General features: G+C 46.4%; 1 protein-coding gene across 6 annotated transcripts in view; it reads left to right on the top strand.

Moving 5' to 3' along the window:
- Positions 1-16,875, top strand: part of PLXNA4 (plexin A4) — a 582,733-nt gene that overhangs the window by 22,430 nt on the left and 543,428 nt on the right. For 5 of the 6 annotated variants that reach the window (XM_077807901.1, XM_077807900.1, XM_077807903.1 and 2 more), the window contains exon 2: positions 9,454-9,636. In XM_077807901.1, the coding sequence (XP_077664027.1) occupies positions 9,454-9,636 (183 nt within the window). Of the gene's footprint in view, positions 1-9,453; positions 9,641-16,875 lie in introns of all 6 variants that reach the window. The other variant, XM_077807904.1, reaches the window with a different exon arrangement.

The following is a 16,875-nucleotide window of genomic DNA, read 5'->3' as shown; positions in this document are numbered from 1 at the left end:
TGTGGCCCAGCCCCCTTATCCCTGTCTGTGTCCCAGTTCACCCAACCCGAGCCATGGCCCTGCTCCTGGCCCTGGCTCCAGGGAGGGCTGGGGGGGCGTGAACAGGGGGAAGTGGGGTGTGTGACCCTCAAAAGTTTGGGGACCATCGCTCTAACAGCACCTTACAAATTAATCTGTCCTCACAATACACCGGAGAGGGAAGGTTCTATTATTATCCCCATTTTGCAGGTGGGAAACTGAGGCCGAAAGAGATGAAGTGACTTGCCACAGGTCACACAATTTGTGTCAGAGTCAGGAATTGAACCCCAATTTCCTAGTGTCCAGTCCTGTATCTCAGTCACACAACTGTCTGCAGCTCATAATATGATTTTCTAGGCTGGATTTGAACTGACACAGTGAGTAAGAGGGAGGAAAAACACTGATCCTATTCACGTTCCCTTGGTCTGTCCTTTTGCATCTTTCAGATGTTCTAATTCAGGCAACAGCCATCCTGGAACATCTGGCATTCCTGGTGCATTAATGCACTAGCTGCAGTTTTCGTTCTTAAAAGTAGTTAATACAAAATTGTCTAGCTGAGAAGGCTCTGGAGAATTTAGCCCGGCTTCTTTATATTGCCTTTAGGAGTGTCTGGAATTGAAAATAAACCTGTACTCACAGCTCCTGACCTCCCCATCATAAATCTGAACTTACTTTAATGTTTCTCCTGACTAAAGGAGACGGATATATTGCTGTCTTAGCAGTGTATAAGATATAAACACTATAGCTGAGAGCAACAACTGCAAGGGGCTGGGTGGTCATATAGATAGGGGGCTTTTTTGTATCTCTGCAGTCGATCTTGGAGAAAGAATCATATTAGCTGAAAATCATTACTGTGTGGTTTGTCTCACTTGCTAGCCTCAGTTCACTTTCAGACCTAGAGGACAGTTGCCTGCATCGCGAAAGGTATCCCTATTGTTGCCTTATTGGCATTTGTGTCAGAGAAAGTGATTGAATGATCCATGGAGACTGAACTAGACGTGGTCTGGCAGGGTTAGAGAACGTTGTGGGGGACCCTGACCCTGCAGCTGTCTCTTCTGAGGAGGATAGCAGGCATTTCACTCTTGAAAAGTACCCATGAGCACAAGGCTGTGTTTCTTGCAAAAGCTTGGATGAAATCAACAGGGTTTCACCTTTTGTTTTGCATCTCAAATGGACAAAATTGTGAAATCGATCTGATTTCAATGCAAAATGCAAGTTCATTTGGAGCCAGGTCCAGTCTCAACCAGAAGGAAATAAGTCATGGTGATCAGAGTTTAAGTCTCCATTTATCTAGAGGTGTACTCTCGCTCAGCCAGCAGTTCTTGTGCTCAGAGCAGGAATCACTGGGTGAGATTTTACAGCCTGCATCATGCAAGAGGGCAGAAGAGATGATCACAATGGGCCCTTCTGCCCTTAAGCTCTTTCAGCCAGACCGGTCAGTGTTTGCTGCAGTGAGGTGAGTGGAGTACGCGGGTAGATAGTTATACCAGGGATGCCTTGACCTCATGTCTAAGGATCATGTACCGACCTGTCTTCGCCTCTCAGTGCTTGCCCGCACCAGCCCTGGTGTTTTGGGTGGGGTTTCAAACCCTGGATCCAGAATGAAGTGTCTTGGTTCCCATTAATGAAATGCATCTTTTTAGTGGCGAAATAGGTTCCCCCTTCTTTCTTCAAAGTCATGAGAAGGAAAAAGGGATTTTTTTTTCACACCAATAGGATGGGACTTCTTCATTTCCTTCTCTGTCTGTCTGACAAGTGGGTCAGGCTAAATGTGGCCCTGGTTTTGTTACGGATGTGAAACACAAATCACGTTAACTGCAAGGTTCGCTAAGGGTTCTGGTCGCACTGGGCCTGATTGCAAGTGAATTTTGTTGCAATTTACCCATCATAGAACATCACAACTGCCATTCTACCTCAGACCAACAGTCCATGTAGCTTGCTGTCCTGTCTCTGACAATGGCCAATACCAAATGCTTCAGAGAGAAACCCAGAAGCAGACCGCTATTGAATAATCAACTCATAGTTTGTTTCTTCCTGACCCCGTGCAGTTAGTAATTGGCTGATGCCCTGAAGCATGATTATTTATATCCCATTTATATTTTTTATCCTATCTAATGGAACTGTTGATGTTCCCATCCATATACAGGGCTGGCCTTACCATGAGGTGAACTGAGGCGGCCGCCTCAGGTGCCAGACTAGGTGTGTGTGTGTGTGTGTGTGGCGGGGGGGGTGCCACTAAGACCCAGAGTGTAGAAAATTGTGTCTGCTCTATGTATGTATTCTCTCTGCTCTAGATGTACAGAGATGGTGGAGTGCTGTGCTGGAGGAAGGAGGGCACAAGAGACATAACAGGCAGGCAGGAGAAAAGGTGAGAGGGAATAACAGAAAGCAGCAGGAGCTGCAGGGAGATAGAGGAGGAGGAGCCTCTTATGGCCCTCTCTAGCACCCCCAGGAGCCTGGACTGTTAACACCAGCTTCTCAGGGAGCTTCCTGTTTCCTGCTGCTTTCCTGAACCCACTTGCGGAGAACAGGCAGTCAACTGACATAGTAGGAGCCAGTTAGGCCCTTAAGATGCTGATATCTTCCCTCACCCAGGCCCTGCTGCCAGCCTGCTTATTTGTTCCCTTCAATTGGGTGTTGAGAGCCACTATTGCTGGCACAGAACAGCAGTCATGAGTGAAAGAAGAAAACACCCCTCGGGGGCAGCATTCAGAAAAAGAAAGCAAGCAAAGGAAGCTTTTCTGTCTAAGCAGGAAGGAGCTCTCCTGAGATACATAGACACAAATGTTCACGGTGAGCCTTCCGGTCCCAGTGAGGATGTGAGTGGTGAGGAGATGCCTGATCTTCCAGTTTGTCAGAGGGCAGGTGACCTGGCAGCTACTGCAGCATCCATATCTCCTTCTCAAATGGATGTAACCGTGCACATTCCTGAAGAAAAGTGTAGATCAGAGAAGAGTGTGGTGGAGGCGCAAGAAACAGCTGCTGCTGAGTTTAGTTCCTTAAGTCTAGATGATCCAGGACTGTGGACCCACTTGAGCAGTGGCCTGAGGGACTTCCTTGTACTGCATGGGCCACAGCAAGTGAAAAACTTCATGTTCCCCAAAGACAATGAAAACAGAAGTTTCCATCCAGCACTTTACTGGTGTGAAATCCCCAATGGTGACAAAGTGGAGAGGCCATGGCTTATGTACTCAAAAACCGAGAATGCTGCACACTGTTTTTGTTGCAAACTCTTCCAGTCTAATGTTCCAGCCACATTAGGTTCTACAGGAAGAAAGGACTGGAAAAATCTGGCCAGAAATCTGGCATGCCATGAGAAGGCAGCAAATCACCAGAGACCATTCCATAGGTGGAAAGAGCTTGAGATGCCACTAAGGTTAAAGGCAACCATAGATGATCAGCATCAAGAGAAGATTGCATCAGAGTTTCTTTACTGACAAAATGTTCTGAAAAGGCTCATTGCCATTGTGAGACTGCTTGCTACCCAAAACCTAGCACTGCGTGGAACTTCAGATCAGCTGTATGTGCCAAACAATGGAAACTTCCTTAAAATTGTGGAGCTGATGGCTGAGTTTGATGCTGTACTCCAGGAGCATCTAAGAAGAGTCATCACCCAAGAAATGTACACACACCACTACCTTGGAAAAACAATTCAAAATGAGATCATACAGTTACTGGCAACAAAAGTCAAACAGAAGATTGTGGCAGATCTGAAGTCAGCAAGATATTACTCTGTTATTCTGGACTGCACATCTGACATCAGCCATATGGAAGAAACGACTTTAATGGTGAGTTTTGTAACAACAACAGAACCTAGTGAAAATGTCCCTGAAATGAGAGCATTTTCTAGAATTTATTGACATTGATGATACTACAGGGGCTGGTATGACAAACGTGCTTCTTAAAAAGCTGGAAGATACAGGAATTGCGATAGCTGACATGAGAGGTCAGGGCTACGATAATGGTGCCAACATGAGAGGAAAGAACAGAGGAGTGCAGACACAGATCCGAGAGTTAAACCCTTGAGCTTTTTTTTGTCCCATGCAGTTCTCATTCATTGAACTTGGTGGTCAGTGATGCAGCATCAGCTTCTAGTGAGGCTGCTGAATTTTTTAATGTAATTCAAAGCATCTATGTATTTTTCTCTGCATCAACTCTCTGACACTGAAACCACTGAGTGCCACATGATGGGAAAGTCGAGTGGAGGCGATAAAGCCTATCAAACATCAAATGGGGAAGATAGATGATGCCATAGTTGCCATTATGGAGCATAATGCTATGACAGCAACTGTTCGTGGGAGAACAGAGGCAGAAGGAAATGGAATCACCAGAAACATACATAACTTCAAATTTCTGTGTGGCTTAGTGTTGTGGCATGACATACTGTTTGAAATAAATGTTGTAAGCAAGAGGCTCCAAGGTGTTGACCTTGATATATCTGGAGCAATGGAACAACTGGACAAAGCAAAGTCATACCTACAGACTTACCGGTCAGATGAGGGATTTCAAAATGTTCTGAAGAGTGCACAGAAATTGGCAGAGGAACTTCACACTGAAGCTATTTTCCCACTTATTTGTGAATACAAGAGTCACCGAAGAAGAAGACATTTTGATTACGAGGCACAGGATAATCCCATAAGAGACCCCAAACAACAATTCAAAGTTGAATTCTTTAACCAGGTGCTAGATTGTGCAATACAGTCAGTTGAAGAACATTTCATGCAGCTCAAGGAACACAGCAGTATATTTGGGATGTTGTATGATATTCCAAAACTCCTCACTGTACCTGAAGAAGCACTACACCAGCAATGCCGGGCACTAGAGACAGTGTTGACACGTGATGACATGCGCGATATTGATGCGAGTGATTTAGGTGATGAAGTGAAAGCCCTTTCAAGATACATTTCAGCAGGATCAACTCCAAAGGCTGTTGTGGAAAATATGTGCACAAATAAGATGACCACCCTCTTTCCAAATGCTTTTGTTGCTCTGCGCATACTTCTAACACTTCCTGTAACAGTTGCCAGTGGAGAACGCAGCTTCTCCAAGCTGAATTTAATAAAAACACATCTACGCTCCACAATGACACAGGAGAGGCTGGTCAGCCTTGCAACCATCTCAGTAGAGCAAGAGCGGGCCCAGATTGTGGACCTTCAGGAAGCAGTTCAAAATCTTTGCAACCAAGAAGGCCCGGAAAGCACCACTTTGATTATTCAAACTGTTAGAGGGCTTATTCCTTCACCCACTTACTTCCCTGGTCCTTCTCACATGAACAGAGAGCAACAATACCCGAAGTCCAAAGGTGCAAACAATTCGATGTTTATTGGGGTGAACTTCCAGCAAGCATGATTCCAGTTTCCTTCCTTAGTATCCTCCTTCCCAGCTCTGACACCACAGAGCCTTACACCTGTGTCCTTGTTCCCATTCCTACCCTTAGCCAAACATGATTCCAACTTCCTTACTCCCATTCCCATTTCCCCCTTTAGCAAAACATGATTCCAATTTTCTTACCCCCATTCCCTGTTCCCATCTCCCCCTTTAGCAAAACATGATTCCAATTTTCTTACCTCCATTCCCTGTTCCCATTTCACACACCCACATGCCCACCCCCACCCACACCCAGTCACTTCCTCATTGACTACAGATTATATAGTAAAACTTGAGTTCTGTTTAGCTATACCTTAACCAATCATTTTCCTGAAATTTAACTAACCAATCCTAACATATTGTAACATGATTATGTAACCAATTATATCCCACCACCTTAATTAGTTTACACCCAGCAAAATTAATTATACAGCAGACAGGAACAATCACAGAACCAGACAGAGATTATACAGACAAACAACAGCAAAGTGGGAACTATAATGACAAGAAAATACAGAAGTGAGGATTTCACATCCCAGCTATTGATAAGTGAGTTCTTGCCAGACAGGATGCTATCAAACTAAGTTTCCTTTTACATTTTCTAGGCACTTCCCTTTCTCTGGAGGTGATAGGAACTATCAGGACAGGATTGTATTCCTAACAGCCGAATAGCACCTTATTTCAGTGTGACTAGTTTGGAATGTGAGGATGTGACTGTTTGCTTCCCAGCTTATGGCTGCCTCTGCTGCTTAGCCAAAGGCCTTAGCCTAAGAACAGGGCCTCAGACTGTCACAGTAAGAGAAGGCCCTTACACCAGCAGACAGTGATTTTGATTCTTTCTTTTATACCTCTATCACTAGCCAAGTGATAAGAATACACCTAAATTCTTAGAGTATAGGCCTTTACAGACAGGCCTGAATATCTATATCCTAACACAAACAGATAAAAATGCCAGTGTTTGCTCTGCAGACAAGAAAAGTTACATTTGCTGTTCAGGCATTTGAAAGTTAAGTGTTACTTAACATTTTTGAACAGGGCATTTTAAGTTGTTAGTTCTCCTCTATTGGGGTAGGTAGCAAAGCAGTACCATGAAAGGAGTAGAATAGGAAGAAGGCAGAATTGAGACCTTTCAAAGTTTTGGCCCTAGCAAAGGGACATGGTGGCGTCATTTGAGCTCCCCGCCTCAGGTGCCAAAATGTTGTGGGCCGGCCCTGTCCATATAAATATTCAAACTTTGTTCAAATACTACTAGGGTCTTGGTCCCAATGGTATCTAGCTTCATTGAGTTCTACAGGGTAATCGCTGTGTACAATTAGGTTACACAAAGGATGAATCTGGTCTTTGGAGTTTGGCCATATACCTTTTATGCTTAGTATAAAGGATATATGGCCAAACTCCAAAGACCAGATTCTACCAGCTTGTAAACTAGTAGCACCCAAGATGTGACTCATGGAGTCCTAAGATTTGATCCAGGGTTGCTCTCTGAGTTGATGTTTTAACTCCGAAGGTGCAGTTCCCAGAGATTAATGATTCTAATAGGCTAGAGCTCAGGTCTTGCTGTTCTTTTCTAATATCTCTTTAAATGCTTTGGGGGGGGGGCTTTGTATGTTTCTAACTATTTTAAAGACACATTACTCTCCTGTTCAATAAAACCATCTGCAATTATTCCCTGTAATTGCCAGGTGAGGACAAACCTGATCAACTTCAGGCTTTTATTGCTAGGGAACTCAAGCAAGAGCAGTAATTTCTAGCCATGTGTCAAGGAAGATATGAGCAAATATAAAGCAAATATAACAGTAATGCTCATAATCATTTATTATTGATCTAAGAAAATTAGATAGACATTCTGCACACTTATTTAATTAACACTTATAGGCCTCAATCCAGCAAAGCATTTAAGCACATGCTTAAGTGCTTTGATGGATCAGGTCCATAGAACCTATTGCCTTGGCAAATGTGCTATTATACACCACACTCTGGCCATCTAGGGCTGCTTCCTTGTCACCACCTAGTGCTCCGTGATCAACTGGAATGTTGCAACACCAGCACTGATAGAACTGCAAAAGCACATAGAGCTAAAGGAGAGGACCTCTGTTAACAGGGTAGGGTCTCCTAACATCCAGTCCAATGCCCTCCTCACCAAACCGCGTTGTCTAGAGCTAGGGTAGAAGAGATGCCTCTGCCAATGCCATCTGCTGCAGCGTATACATTGCCTATTGATGTTCTAGGAAGCACCATCAAAGAAGCCTAACCATATGCTAAACCAAGTGCATTCACAGCTTCTACCACGTTCTGATGGCTGTCCACTTTGGGCTCTCGTGGACCGAGTTCCAAATATGAAGTCCTCTGCTGCCAATCCTGAGGCGTTCAGGTCCAGAAAGAGACAGTAGCAGCCCAGAAGATCATAGTGGCTGTGAAGGTGTATAAGTGGGAAGGGGCAGTTTTTCAGGTTGTTAGGGCTTTACAGATGTCTTCAGCACTTGGAAAGAAAGAGAGAGCCACTACAGAGCTCCAGTTACAGAACTTGTCCTCCATGGACCCAAAGTCCTTTACAGACATTTAATGAGTTAATCCTCCTCAAAATCCCCCTCTGAGGCAGGTAGGTGTTAGTGACCTCCATTTTACAGAGGGGAAACTGAGACCCAGAGAGGTTAGCTGACTTGACCAAGCTCACATTGTGTGATTTGGGGGAGCAGGAATAGAACCCAGGAGTCCTGACTCTGATTCCCTTAGAGAGACAAGGTGGGTGAGGTAATATCTTTTAGTGGAACAGCTTATGTTGGTGAGAGAGACAGGCTTCCGAGCCACACAGAGCCCTTCTTCAGGTCTGGGAAATGAGTCCCTTGTGATTTATGTGCATTTCTGACACAAACTGGGAATGTTTAAGCTGAGATTCTTAACAGACCATGGGCTTGGTTGTTAGGCCATGAATGATAAACTAATAGGCAAAAGGATGAGGTGATGTGGTCCAGTGGGTAGGGGACTGGACTAGGATTCAGGAGGGCCTGGGTTTTATGCATGACCCTACCACTGACTTGCTGTGTAAGAGTGGGCTATTTACCTTCCCAAAAGTGGGGGAGGGGGAAGGGCCCCCCACCCCTTGGCAAGCCGGAAGCTAAAGCTGGGCTGCGTAGCCATGACCCTCTACCTGCTCAGAGTAGGGGAGAGGTCCAAGAGCAGCCTGTGTCCCCGCCCCTGGGGTCCCCACTCCTGGGGCCCCCGCCCAGGCCAGGTGGAGGGTCTGAGGTTCTCCACAGCTGTCCTTGTGGCTCTTATCCCGACCTGGCTCCGGTTGGGGGTGGAACCTCAGAGCAGGGCTGCCCAGAGGATTCAGGGGGCCTGGGGTCTTCGGCGGCGGGGGGTCCTTCCGCTCCAGATCTTCGGGGCACTTCACTGAAGACATGGAGCGGAACAAGCGGCGGTGGAGCGGCGGGTCCTTCACTCTGGGTGTGTTCGGCAGCACTGAAGGACGTGCCCCCGAAAAACTCTTATGGGCCCCCTCCGGGAGCTGGGGCCTGGGGCAAATTGCCCCACTTGCCGCCCCCCCCCCCCCCGGGTGGCCCTAACTCAGAGTCATAGCCCAGCCATGGTAAGAGCTGTGCAGGCAGCTGTGGGGAGCTGAGGTATCTCCACCTGCCCTAGGTGGGGAGCCTGGGGGGTGGGGACAAAGGCTGGAGCTGCTCTTGGGGCTCCCCCACCCCAGGCAGTTGGATGGTCCATGGCTCCCCAAAGCTGCCGGGCTCCTTGGCTGGGCTCCACCTGCCGGCCTGGCCAGGGGTGGGGTCTGTAGCAAAAAGTTAACAGACCAAGTTGTCCATTTTCAAAAGAGGGAGGGCCAGGGCCTCCCCGCCCCCCATTGCAGCATCCCTAGCTATTTGTCCGTCTTGTCTCTTTAGATTGTAAGATCTATGGGCCAGGGACTCTCTCTTTAGAGTGTGTGTGTGTGTGTGTGTACAGCATCTGGTATGGGGCCCTGATCTTGGCTGGGGCCCCTTAGGTACTCCTGTATTATTTAAACTGGGTTCCGTGGCCTTATGCTCTCTCTCCCCCGCCCCCTTCTGTTCACAGCTGTTAACAATTGATGACAATTTCTGTGGCCTGGATATGAATGCCCCTCTGGGAGTATCGGAGATGGTGCGAGGACTCCCCATCTTCACCGAAGATGGGGACAGGATGACATCTGTGATCGCCTATGTCTACAAGAACCACTCACTGGCATTCGTGGGCACCAAGAGTGGCAAGATGAAAAAGGTAGGCCTGGCCCAGCGTGGCCTTCCTAAGTCAGTGCTGCTAGTTGCTATGGAGACTGGCTGCGTCGAGATGAGTGGGAAGCGTCTTATAGGCCTGGTGCATGGTTACCTGTTATGTGAGTTGAATTGTATCGGTTGGTGCAAGATTGCACTTTAGCTCTGAGAGATTAGGCTGACGTGACTGAGGGGACAAGTCTTCTCCTAATGTTGCACCTTCCAGAAGTTGGTGGCCATGGGTCTAGCCACCTTCAGACTTTGGTATAGTGTAGATCCAAGTACAAACTTTCTCAGCTCAGACTGTCTAATTAAATGGCTGATCACAGGGTGTCTGTGGGTGCTGTGGAGGAAGAACTTACTGGTGCTGTGGGTTATTAAGAAATACGACTCATGCTTTGGAGATGTTCCTTCAGAGCGATGTGACCAGACATGCTTTTACCACAAACCTAGCACAGAAGTTAGTGGATGCTTTATCTGGGTAAGGCTGAGTGTGTGTTTATGCAAAGGGAGAGGGATTTCTATGAAAGAAGAGCTGTGTTTGAAAGGTAATAAGCATTGTGTTTACTGGGTAACCATGGTTGACTCCATATAAATAAATACTCTCTTTATGGAATCTGGGCTTAAGTCCCTCTCAAAGTTACTAGACACCCTCCAAATGAACTGTATATGTCCATGGCTTAGCTGTAGCTTTGATTGTAACAGCTGCTGTCATTTATTGTCTGGGGCACTTGTGTTTGTCTTCTGAAGCTAAAGCCAAGACGGAAAGACTTTTACCAGTGGTTTTGGCAGGTGTTTTATTCTTAAGCTACTAAGAGCCATTAAAGGTAACCTTTCAATGCTAAAAATGGGCTCTGTGCCCCCTTTTAGAGCCCTATATGATGCAGCAACAGGCTGGCAGTGTTTGCCTGAATAATGGAGCCAGAGGATGTTCCTGCTGCAAAGTGATGTGTATCGTTACCACATCAGAATAATGAGGTGTGGGTGTGGCTCTCTAGAGTGGAGAACTAGGATGTGTACTGAGCAGTCCTCATGGAGGAGCCTTGGAAGCTGCCAATCTTGGGAAGAAGACTTGGGCTGGATTTTGTGTGTCATTTTGAATTCCCCTTGTGAATAAAAGTAAACCCCGAGAGAGAGAGAGAGAGAGAGAGAGAGAGTGTGTGTGTGTGGTGGGGAGGCGGGGTGTGTGTGTGTGTGTGTGTGTGTGTTGGGGGGGTTAACTGGTGACCTGTTATAACTTGTGTGGACTGTGTATGGAGCGGGGTGAGGGAAGTCACTTGCTCACAGGTATCTTCTGCTTGCTTTTTATCTTAGAAATATCAGGCATGTCAAGTCTGGTCCTGCCTTCCCTGTTCATGTGGAGGTCTGCCCTGGAGGACCAAGATATGTTCATTGGGAACTGTTTCAGTCCTTAATTAAAGGGGGTAGGGCTGTCGAATAAGAGTATTTTTCTTCTTGCCGCTGTGTGTTCAGACATGTGTGAAATGGGCTCAACCAAAACAAGCTAAGTCGTTTGTAAACCATTTGAGTAAAAATCATTTTCCCCTCCACCATTTAATTACTTTTCACTTCCCTGTTATCCGTGATGTCATTGTAACCCAGCTAATTCTCCAACAGCTTATAGTGTCTGCTAGGAAAAAATAGGGGAGATGAGATCTGAATTAAAAATGTTTAAAAAAAATTAAACTGCACCCCCAACACTTTCATACCTTCTTTATGTATCATAAGATGCAAAATAAGGCACAAGCTCTCACCTTTTCCCCCTCCTTTGCAGGTCATTTTACAGAATCTAGGAACTGATCTCTTTCTGTTGGGAGCATAGAAAACCCGGGCATATGGGCTGGGAAGGCTTTTATTTTTACAGTGTGTGGTGGAGACCAGGGGCATCCTTTTAGGGTAAAGAATCAGAGGAGGGAAGCTGAGCTGCTGACAGGAAACTTTGAGAGCTGCCGTTTGTTCCATGTTTACTAAATGTGAATAATGTTCTGCAGACTGTAGCTAACAGGGAATGGACGTGAGAGCAGTGCAGGAGCACAGGGGCTGGGATCAGCAGTCAGCCAACGAAGTGTCTTTTTGAGAGGCAGCTTTCCCCATGCAGCGTGTGGAAAGCTGCATTAGCCCAGGAAATGCTTCTGTCTTTGTATTTGTTTTGGCCCAGCAAATCTGGGGTATCCATTCCCTGCAGAAATCTCTCTCATTCCATCATCCCTCTTGCTAGGAGAACAGGATCTGACTCCCAGCAATGCTGCTTCTGTGGCTCCCGTTCAGCCTAGAAGGATGGCCCGTGAGCAACGGCTCTGAGCTTAGAACACCAGCCTCCCTCCCCTTCCAAATCCCACATATCCTGGGAAATTTAAAGGGCCGGTCTGATGCTCAGACATTGCTCCCTCGCATTGCAGGAGCATGTCCTTGCCACTAGTTCTGCTCAAGAGCCTTGGTTTTTCTCCTGGGACAAACTGGCATCTGCCAAGCCATCTTGAGCTTTTTGGGGCTTCACATTTGGTTTGGTCTCGTCACCTTGGAGGTCTTGTTCCATAGCAGGAGAAGAGGAGTGGCCGAGCTCTCGGTTCCAGCTCTCCCCATTGATGCTGCTGCTGCTAACCCATCCAATCAGCATAGTGTTTGATTTGGGTTTAGAGAAATACCTCCTATGGGCAAATCAGTCTCTGAAATAACCTGTGTAGGCTCAGATGAACTTATGGTCCCCTATGGACCAAGGCCAAGGGTTTCCCAGTGCCTGTCTCTGAATGGGTCCTAGCGACGATGGTATTTCACTGCTCCTCCTCCCCCTCCCCCTCCAGACAGCTGGTGTAATGTTACCTGCAGGGCAACACCTGGTGATCCATTTCTGGGTCAGCCAGATTGTGTGAGCAATATTGCACAAGGGATGGAGTTATTATGCACTTGTTTGCCTTAAAGGTACAGAATCTATTTACTTCTTGATACTGAAAGATTTGCTGCAAGTAAGTAGCAGACCGTTTTGGAGAATCCTGTTTCTCTGAGTTAAGAATGTACTGTTTTTGTGTGTGTGTGTTTATTTTTATATAAACGATACATATTGTATCTCAGGTTCTCAAGATGTGCAATTTGTGGAAGCCCTGCAAACTACTCAGTCATAAAGCAATATTAGTTGGTTGATGTACAGATATTATACATTTGTTATACATTCCGTCAAAGGAATTTTCCCGTGACATACAACTGAAGTAAAATATTGTGCTTTACAAGAACACATCATTAGAATGAAAACTAGCTGTGTATCGAGAGTCTGGCCATGTAACCAAGACAACAATGAAGGAGGAAAAAAAAGGGAAAAACCAAGTTAGAAGTGGAGTGGAAAAAGAGTGAATGAAACAGAGTGAAGAGATAAAAAGGACAAAAAGCAAAGTGGTCTAGAGGGAAAATTCCCCATGGCACAAGCACGTATTAGAAACTGGAAATATTAATTGAAATGTCTGGTGAACGTTGGTGTCATTTATGAGCTGAGAGGAGGGTTGGCTCAGTGGTTAGAGACTTGGAAACCCAGATTCAATTCCCTGCTCTGCCACAGACTGTGTGTGGCCTTGGGGAAATCACTTAGCCTCTCTGGGCTTCAGTTTCCCATCTGTAAAATGGGGATAATACTTACCTTGCACAGAGGAGTGCTGTAAGGATTAGTACATTAAAGATTGTGAAGTGCTTAGATATATGGTAATGGTGGCCTTATAAATTCCTTACATAAATTATATGTCTTTGGAAGAGAGCTAAAACCAAAGTCTTGATCACCTGTGATCACTAAAACTCTGTGGGGACCCTAGAATTGTGGATAGATCAATCTATAGACTGCAAGGAAGCTGTGTCCACGCTGCATATCAACCAGCCCTTGTGTTAGGGAAGGGCAGATGACCATGCAAAGCAAAGTTGAGGTTCTATGTGTGTGTGTGTGGTGGGGGGGGGGGGGGGGTTGAGGTTTGGCCTAGGGAGAAGGCCGTAGCAGCTCAACCCTGTGGGGAGTGATTTCCACCCAACTCTCTCAACAGGGCTGTGCTGTAACCAGGCGCCATAGTTGTGCAGGGGGAGGAATAGATTGATTTATTCAACAACATTTTACCAGGATAAATAACTCTCGGAGATGGGAAAACAGAAGAGGAGCGAGCGTGGTAGTGGTGGCTGTGTGTGAGTTTGTGTAACTGGGCAGCACGGCTGCAGAATACTAAAGCACTTGTGTAAGGAGGAGGAATTTTTTTTTTCTTTTCACCCCTTATTCCATCAGTGTCCAAAGAAACTGAGCAAATAAAGGAGCCCTAGGTTTGTCATGTGGAGATGGTGAGTTCCCATTAATTGCAGGTAAACACAATGATCCTTTACTATTTATCCATGCGATTAGGTTTCTGAATATGCAGCTGATGATGAGCTGGTTTTGATGTTCCTTGGAGGACACTCGGTTGCTGATGGCTCCATGCAAGGTGTCAGCAGAGAAACCAACTTTTCTCCTTCCTTCTGCTTTGAGGGAGTATGATTTGTGAAAGTTATTTTTTTAAATATTTGGTAACTGGACTTGACTACAGTGCACAATAACAGTGTGAAGTCTCCCACATCTGCTGAGAGGTCATCTCCTCCCAGCTTCTGATATCAGCTGGAGTCTGCGAATTATTCTACCTTCTGGTGATGGAGCTGGAAGATACATCCCTCTCTGTTCTATTTATTGATATCTCTGAAAGTTCTCTTCATCCTCCAGACATGTAGAGCCATATTATGAAAGATCTGTGACCCTGGAAGGGTTTATGGCTCTCTAGATTAATGTAGTTCCATCTCCATTGCCCGTATGCTTCAGAAGAGTGATTCAGTCTCTGTGGCCCATCCAGTCCTTGACACAACAAAAGAGCATGAGTGCAGTGGTGGGGTTTACATGGACAACTGCTTACTGGGAACTGGAGTGAGACCCACTAATTTGGTCCATGTAAGCCACTTAAAAGCCACAGATGGTAATGACATTTGGTTGCTACTATCATGAGATGTACTCCAGCATGATCTAAAGGTGAGAGGCACTTGGATACCAGGGTGATGGGTGCAATATAAGGGCCTAAATAGATAGAAAGGCTTGTGTGTCCCATTACCAAACTCCTGTGGCATCCAGTTCCACTTCCTCTTTCCGTTTCAGCACCTGAGAACGGGCCCATTTTTTTTTTTACTATCCGTAATCTCCTCTGAGGTGGAGGTGGGGTTGCATGGGATGAGGGTTTCCCCCATGGTCGGTGCCCTATGTATCCTGCAATTCCATGGCTGCAGAAATTGTTGTGGAATCAGTTCCTTGCCATTTCAGAATCAAATCTACAAATCAAGGGGCTGGAGCTGGTCCTTGGCACCAAACTAGACCTGACACTTGTTTTGGACATCTGCTGAGTGCCGTCAGTGCAAGTTACCACTCCCACCCAGCGTGTAACACAACACGATCATTTACATCACTGCGCTGCTTAGAACCCTGGCCCTTCCAGCTAGATCCTGTTCGTACAACCTACTGCAAAGCTCTCAAGGTTCCTTTTGGTGCCTAGTACAGCAGGAAAAACTCCTTTCCATCCATTGCAAAGAATTTACAGTTCCCAGCAAGAACCGGATTTGAAAGAAGCTATTTGCTTGTTCTGGCAAAGAGCATCATCTGGCTCCCTTGAAGACCCCCTGGCTATTAAACCATCCAGCCATCAAGGTGCTGAGAGGTTGTATTTACTGAGCGCTTTCTTGACTTGTTTTCTGTCTCTTGTGTGCGTTGCGTGCTGCTGTTTTTTTCCTCCTGAGGCTCTGATTCAGAAGCGCCTTGGCGTGTCATGGGAGATGAGGTCTCGGAGCCATGCAATGAGACTTGCAAATGAAAATATAATCACCCCCCAGATCCAATCTGTACTTCAAAGTCTAGGGGCAATTGGTTGCTGCTGCCCCCAAGTGATTTGTATTGGCAGTGCTACCCCATGCCTTTTTACTTAAAATTTAACACCAGCCCAACAGAAACATCAGAATCAAAGGGACCGCTGGCTGTGAGAGAAGCAGGGGCCATGTGATACCGCACCAAGGGCTTTCCCATGGAAAACTGCAGTCTGAACTCAACTGACTTAACTCCAAAGCAGCCAAAGTTGTCACAAGGCTAACTCATGGGGCAGGCTCTTCCTGGTAAGGTGGGGCAGGATGCCATGCCATGTAGGATGCTCTGTGCTGCTTTGGAGGCAGCCGAAATGCTATGCCATGAGGGCTCGTCTTAGGTTGGAGAGGACAGTTAGCCATGCACTGCGGTGGGCTGTCTTGCTGGCCACGGGGGGTGCTGCACCCTACAGACCTCTGTGGGCAATGCACTGAAGGATGCCATGATTTGCAGCGATGCTTCAGGGTTCTTTGGGCAGGTGGGGTTCTATGTGCTGCAGCACGCGCTATGCTGTAGGTGCCATGGGGTATGCCGGCTGTTGGGCTGGACAGGCTACTCCTTGTGGTGTGTGAACCTCCTACTGTAGATAACCATGCACTGCCCTCCCACGGTTACATCACAGGATACCATGGTGCAGTGGGACCAAAGAAGAACTGAGGCACCAATGGTCTCTGCATTGCTGTCTCCCCCCACCCAACAATCCTTCTCATTTGTTACTTGATGGATATTAAGTAATCAGCTTATTTCTTCATCTGCCCCTCCAGCTTCCCAATGATGTCAAAGTGGGGCTCTATAGCTTGTCAACTCTCCATCTAGCACCCCGCTAGACAGCCCAGCCAAAAATGGTGAAGTCTTCTTTTATTTTTTCTCCTTGGCTGGCTAGCTCTTTTAGTGCCTCTTGCGTCTGTCTTTCACTTGATTGCCTCTTGCCTGCTGACCCCTCTTACGGGGAGTTGGGTTAAGTGCGATTCTCCTAATTAATTTTGCTTTAATTTAATCTTTTGAAAGAATTTTATCAAAAGAAGGAACCTCTTTTCTCCCCTCCTTATTTCATGGGCTAGTTTAATGCACAATCTCTGGGTTTATTTTTCGATTTCCCCCTGTCTCCAGATAGGCTGTCATTTGCATATTTGATTAAGCTTCTTACGTTATCAGGACGCTAGTTGGAATAACAGCCAGTCCCCGATAAGGCACTGCACATCCATCTCTCTTTCACCATGAGCCACATTATTCCCCCCACCACCCTCATTTGCCTGGGGTAGCTGTTTCCTATGTCACTACCACTCCTGCCTTGTGTTTTTCCTCTCTTTGATCTGGTTGCTGATCTCTGGCCCAGGCTGTAGTTGAATGTGGTTGTCA

Source organism: Eretmochelys imbricata, chromosome 1 (assembly GCF_965152235.1).
Source record: "Eretmochelys imbricata isolate rEreImb1 chromosome 1, rEreImb1.hap1, whole genome shotgun sequence".
Classification (NCBI taxonomy): domain Eukaryota; kingdom Metazoa; phylum Chordata; order Testudines; family Cheloniidae; genus Eretmochelys; species Eretmochelys imbricata.
This window is presented reverse-complemented; position numbering and strand designations above follow the sequence as displayed.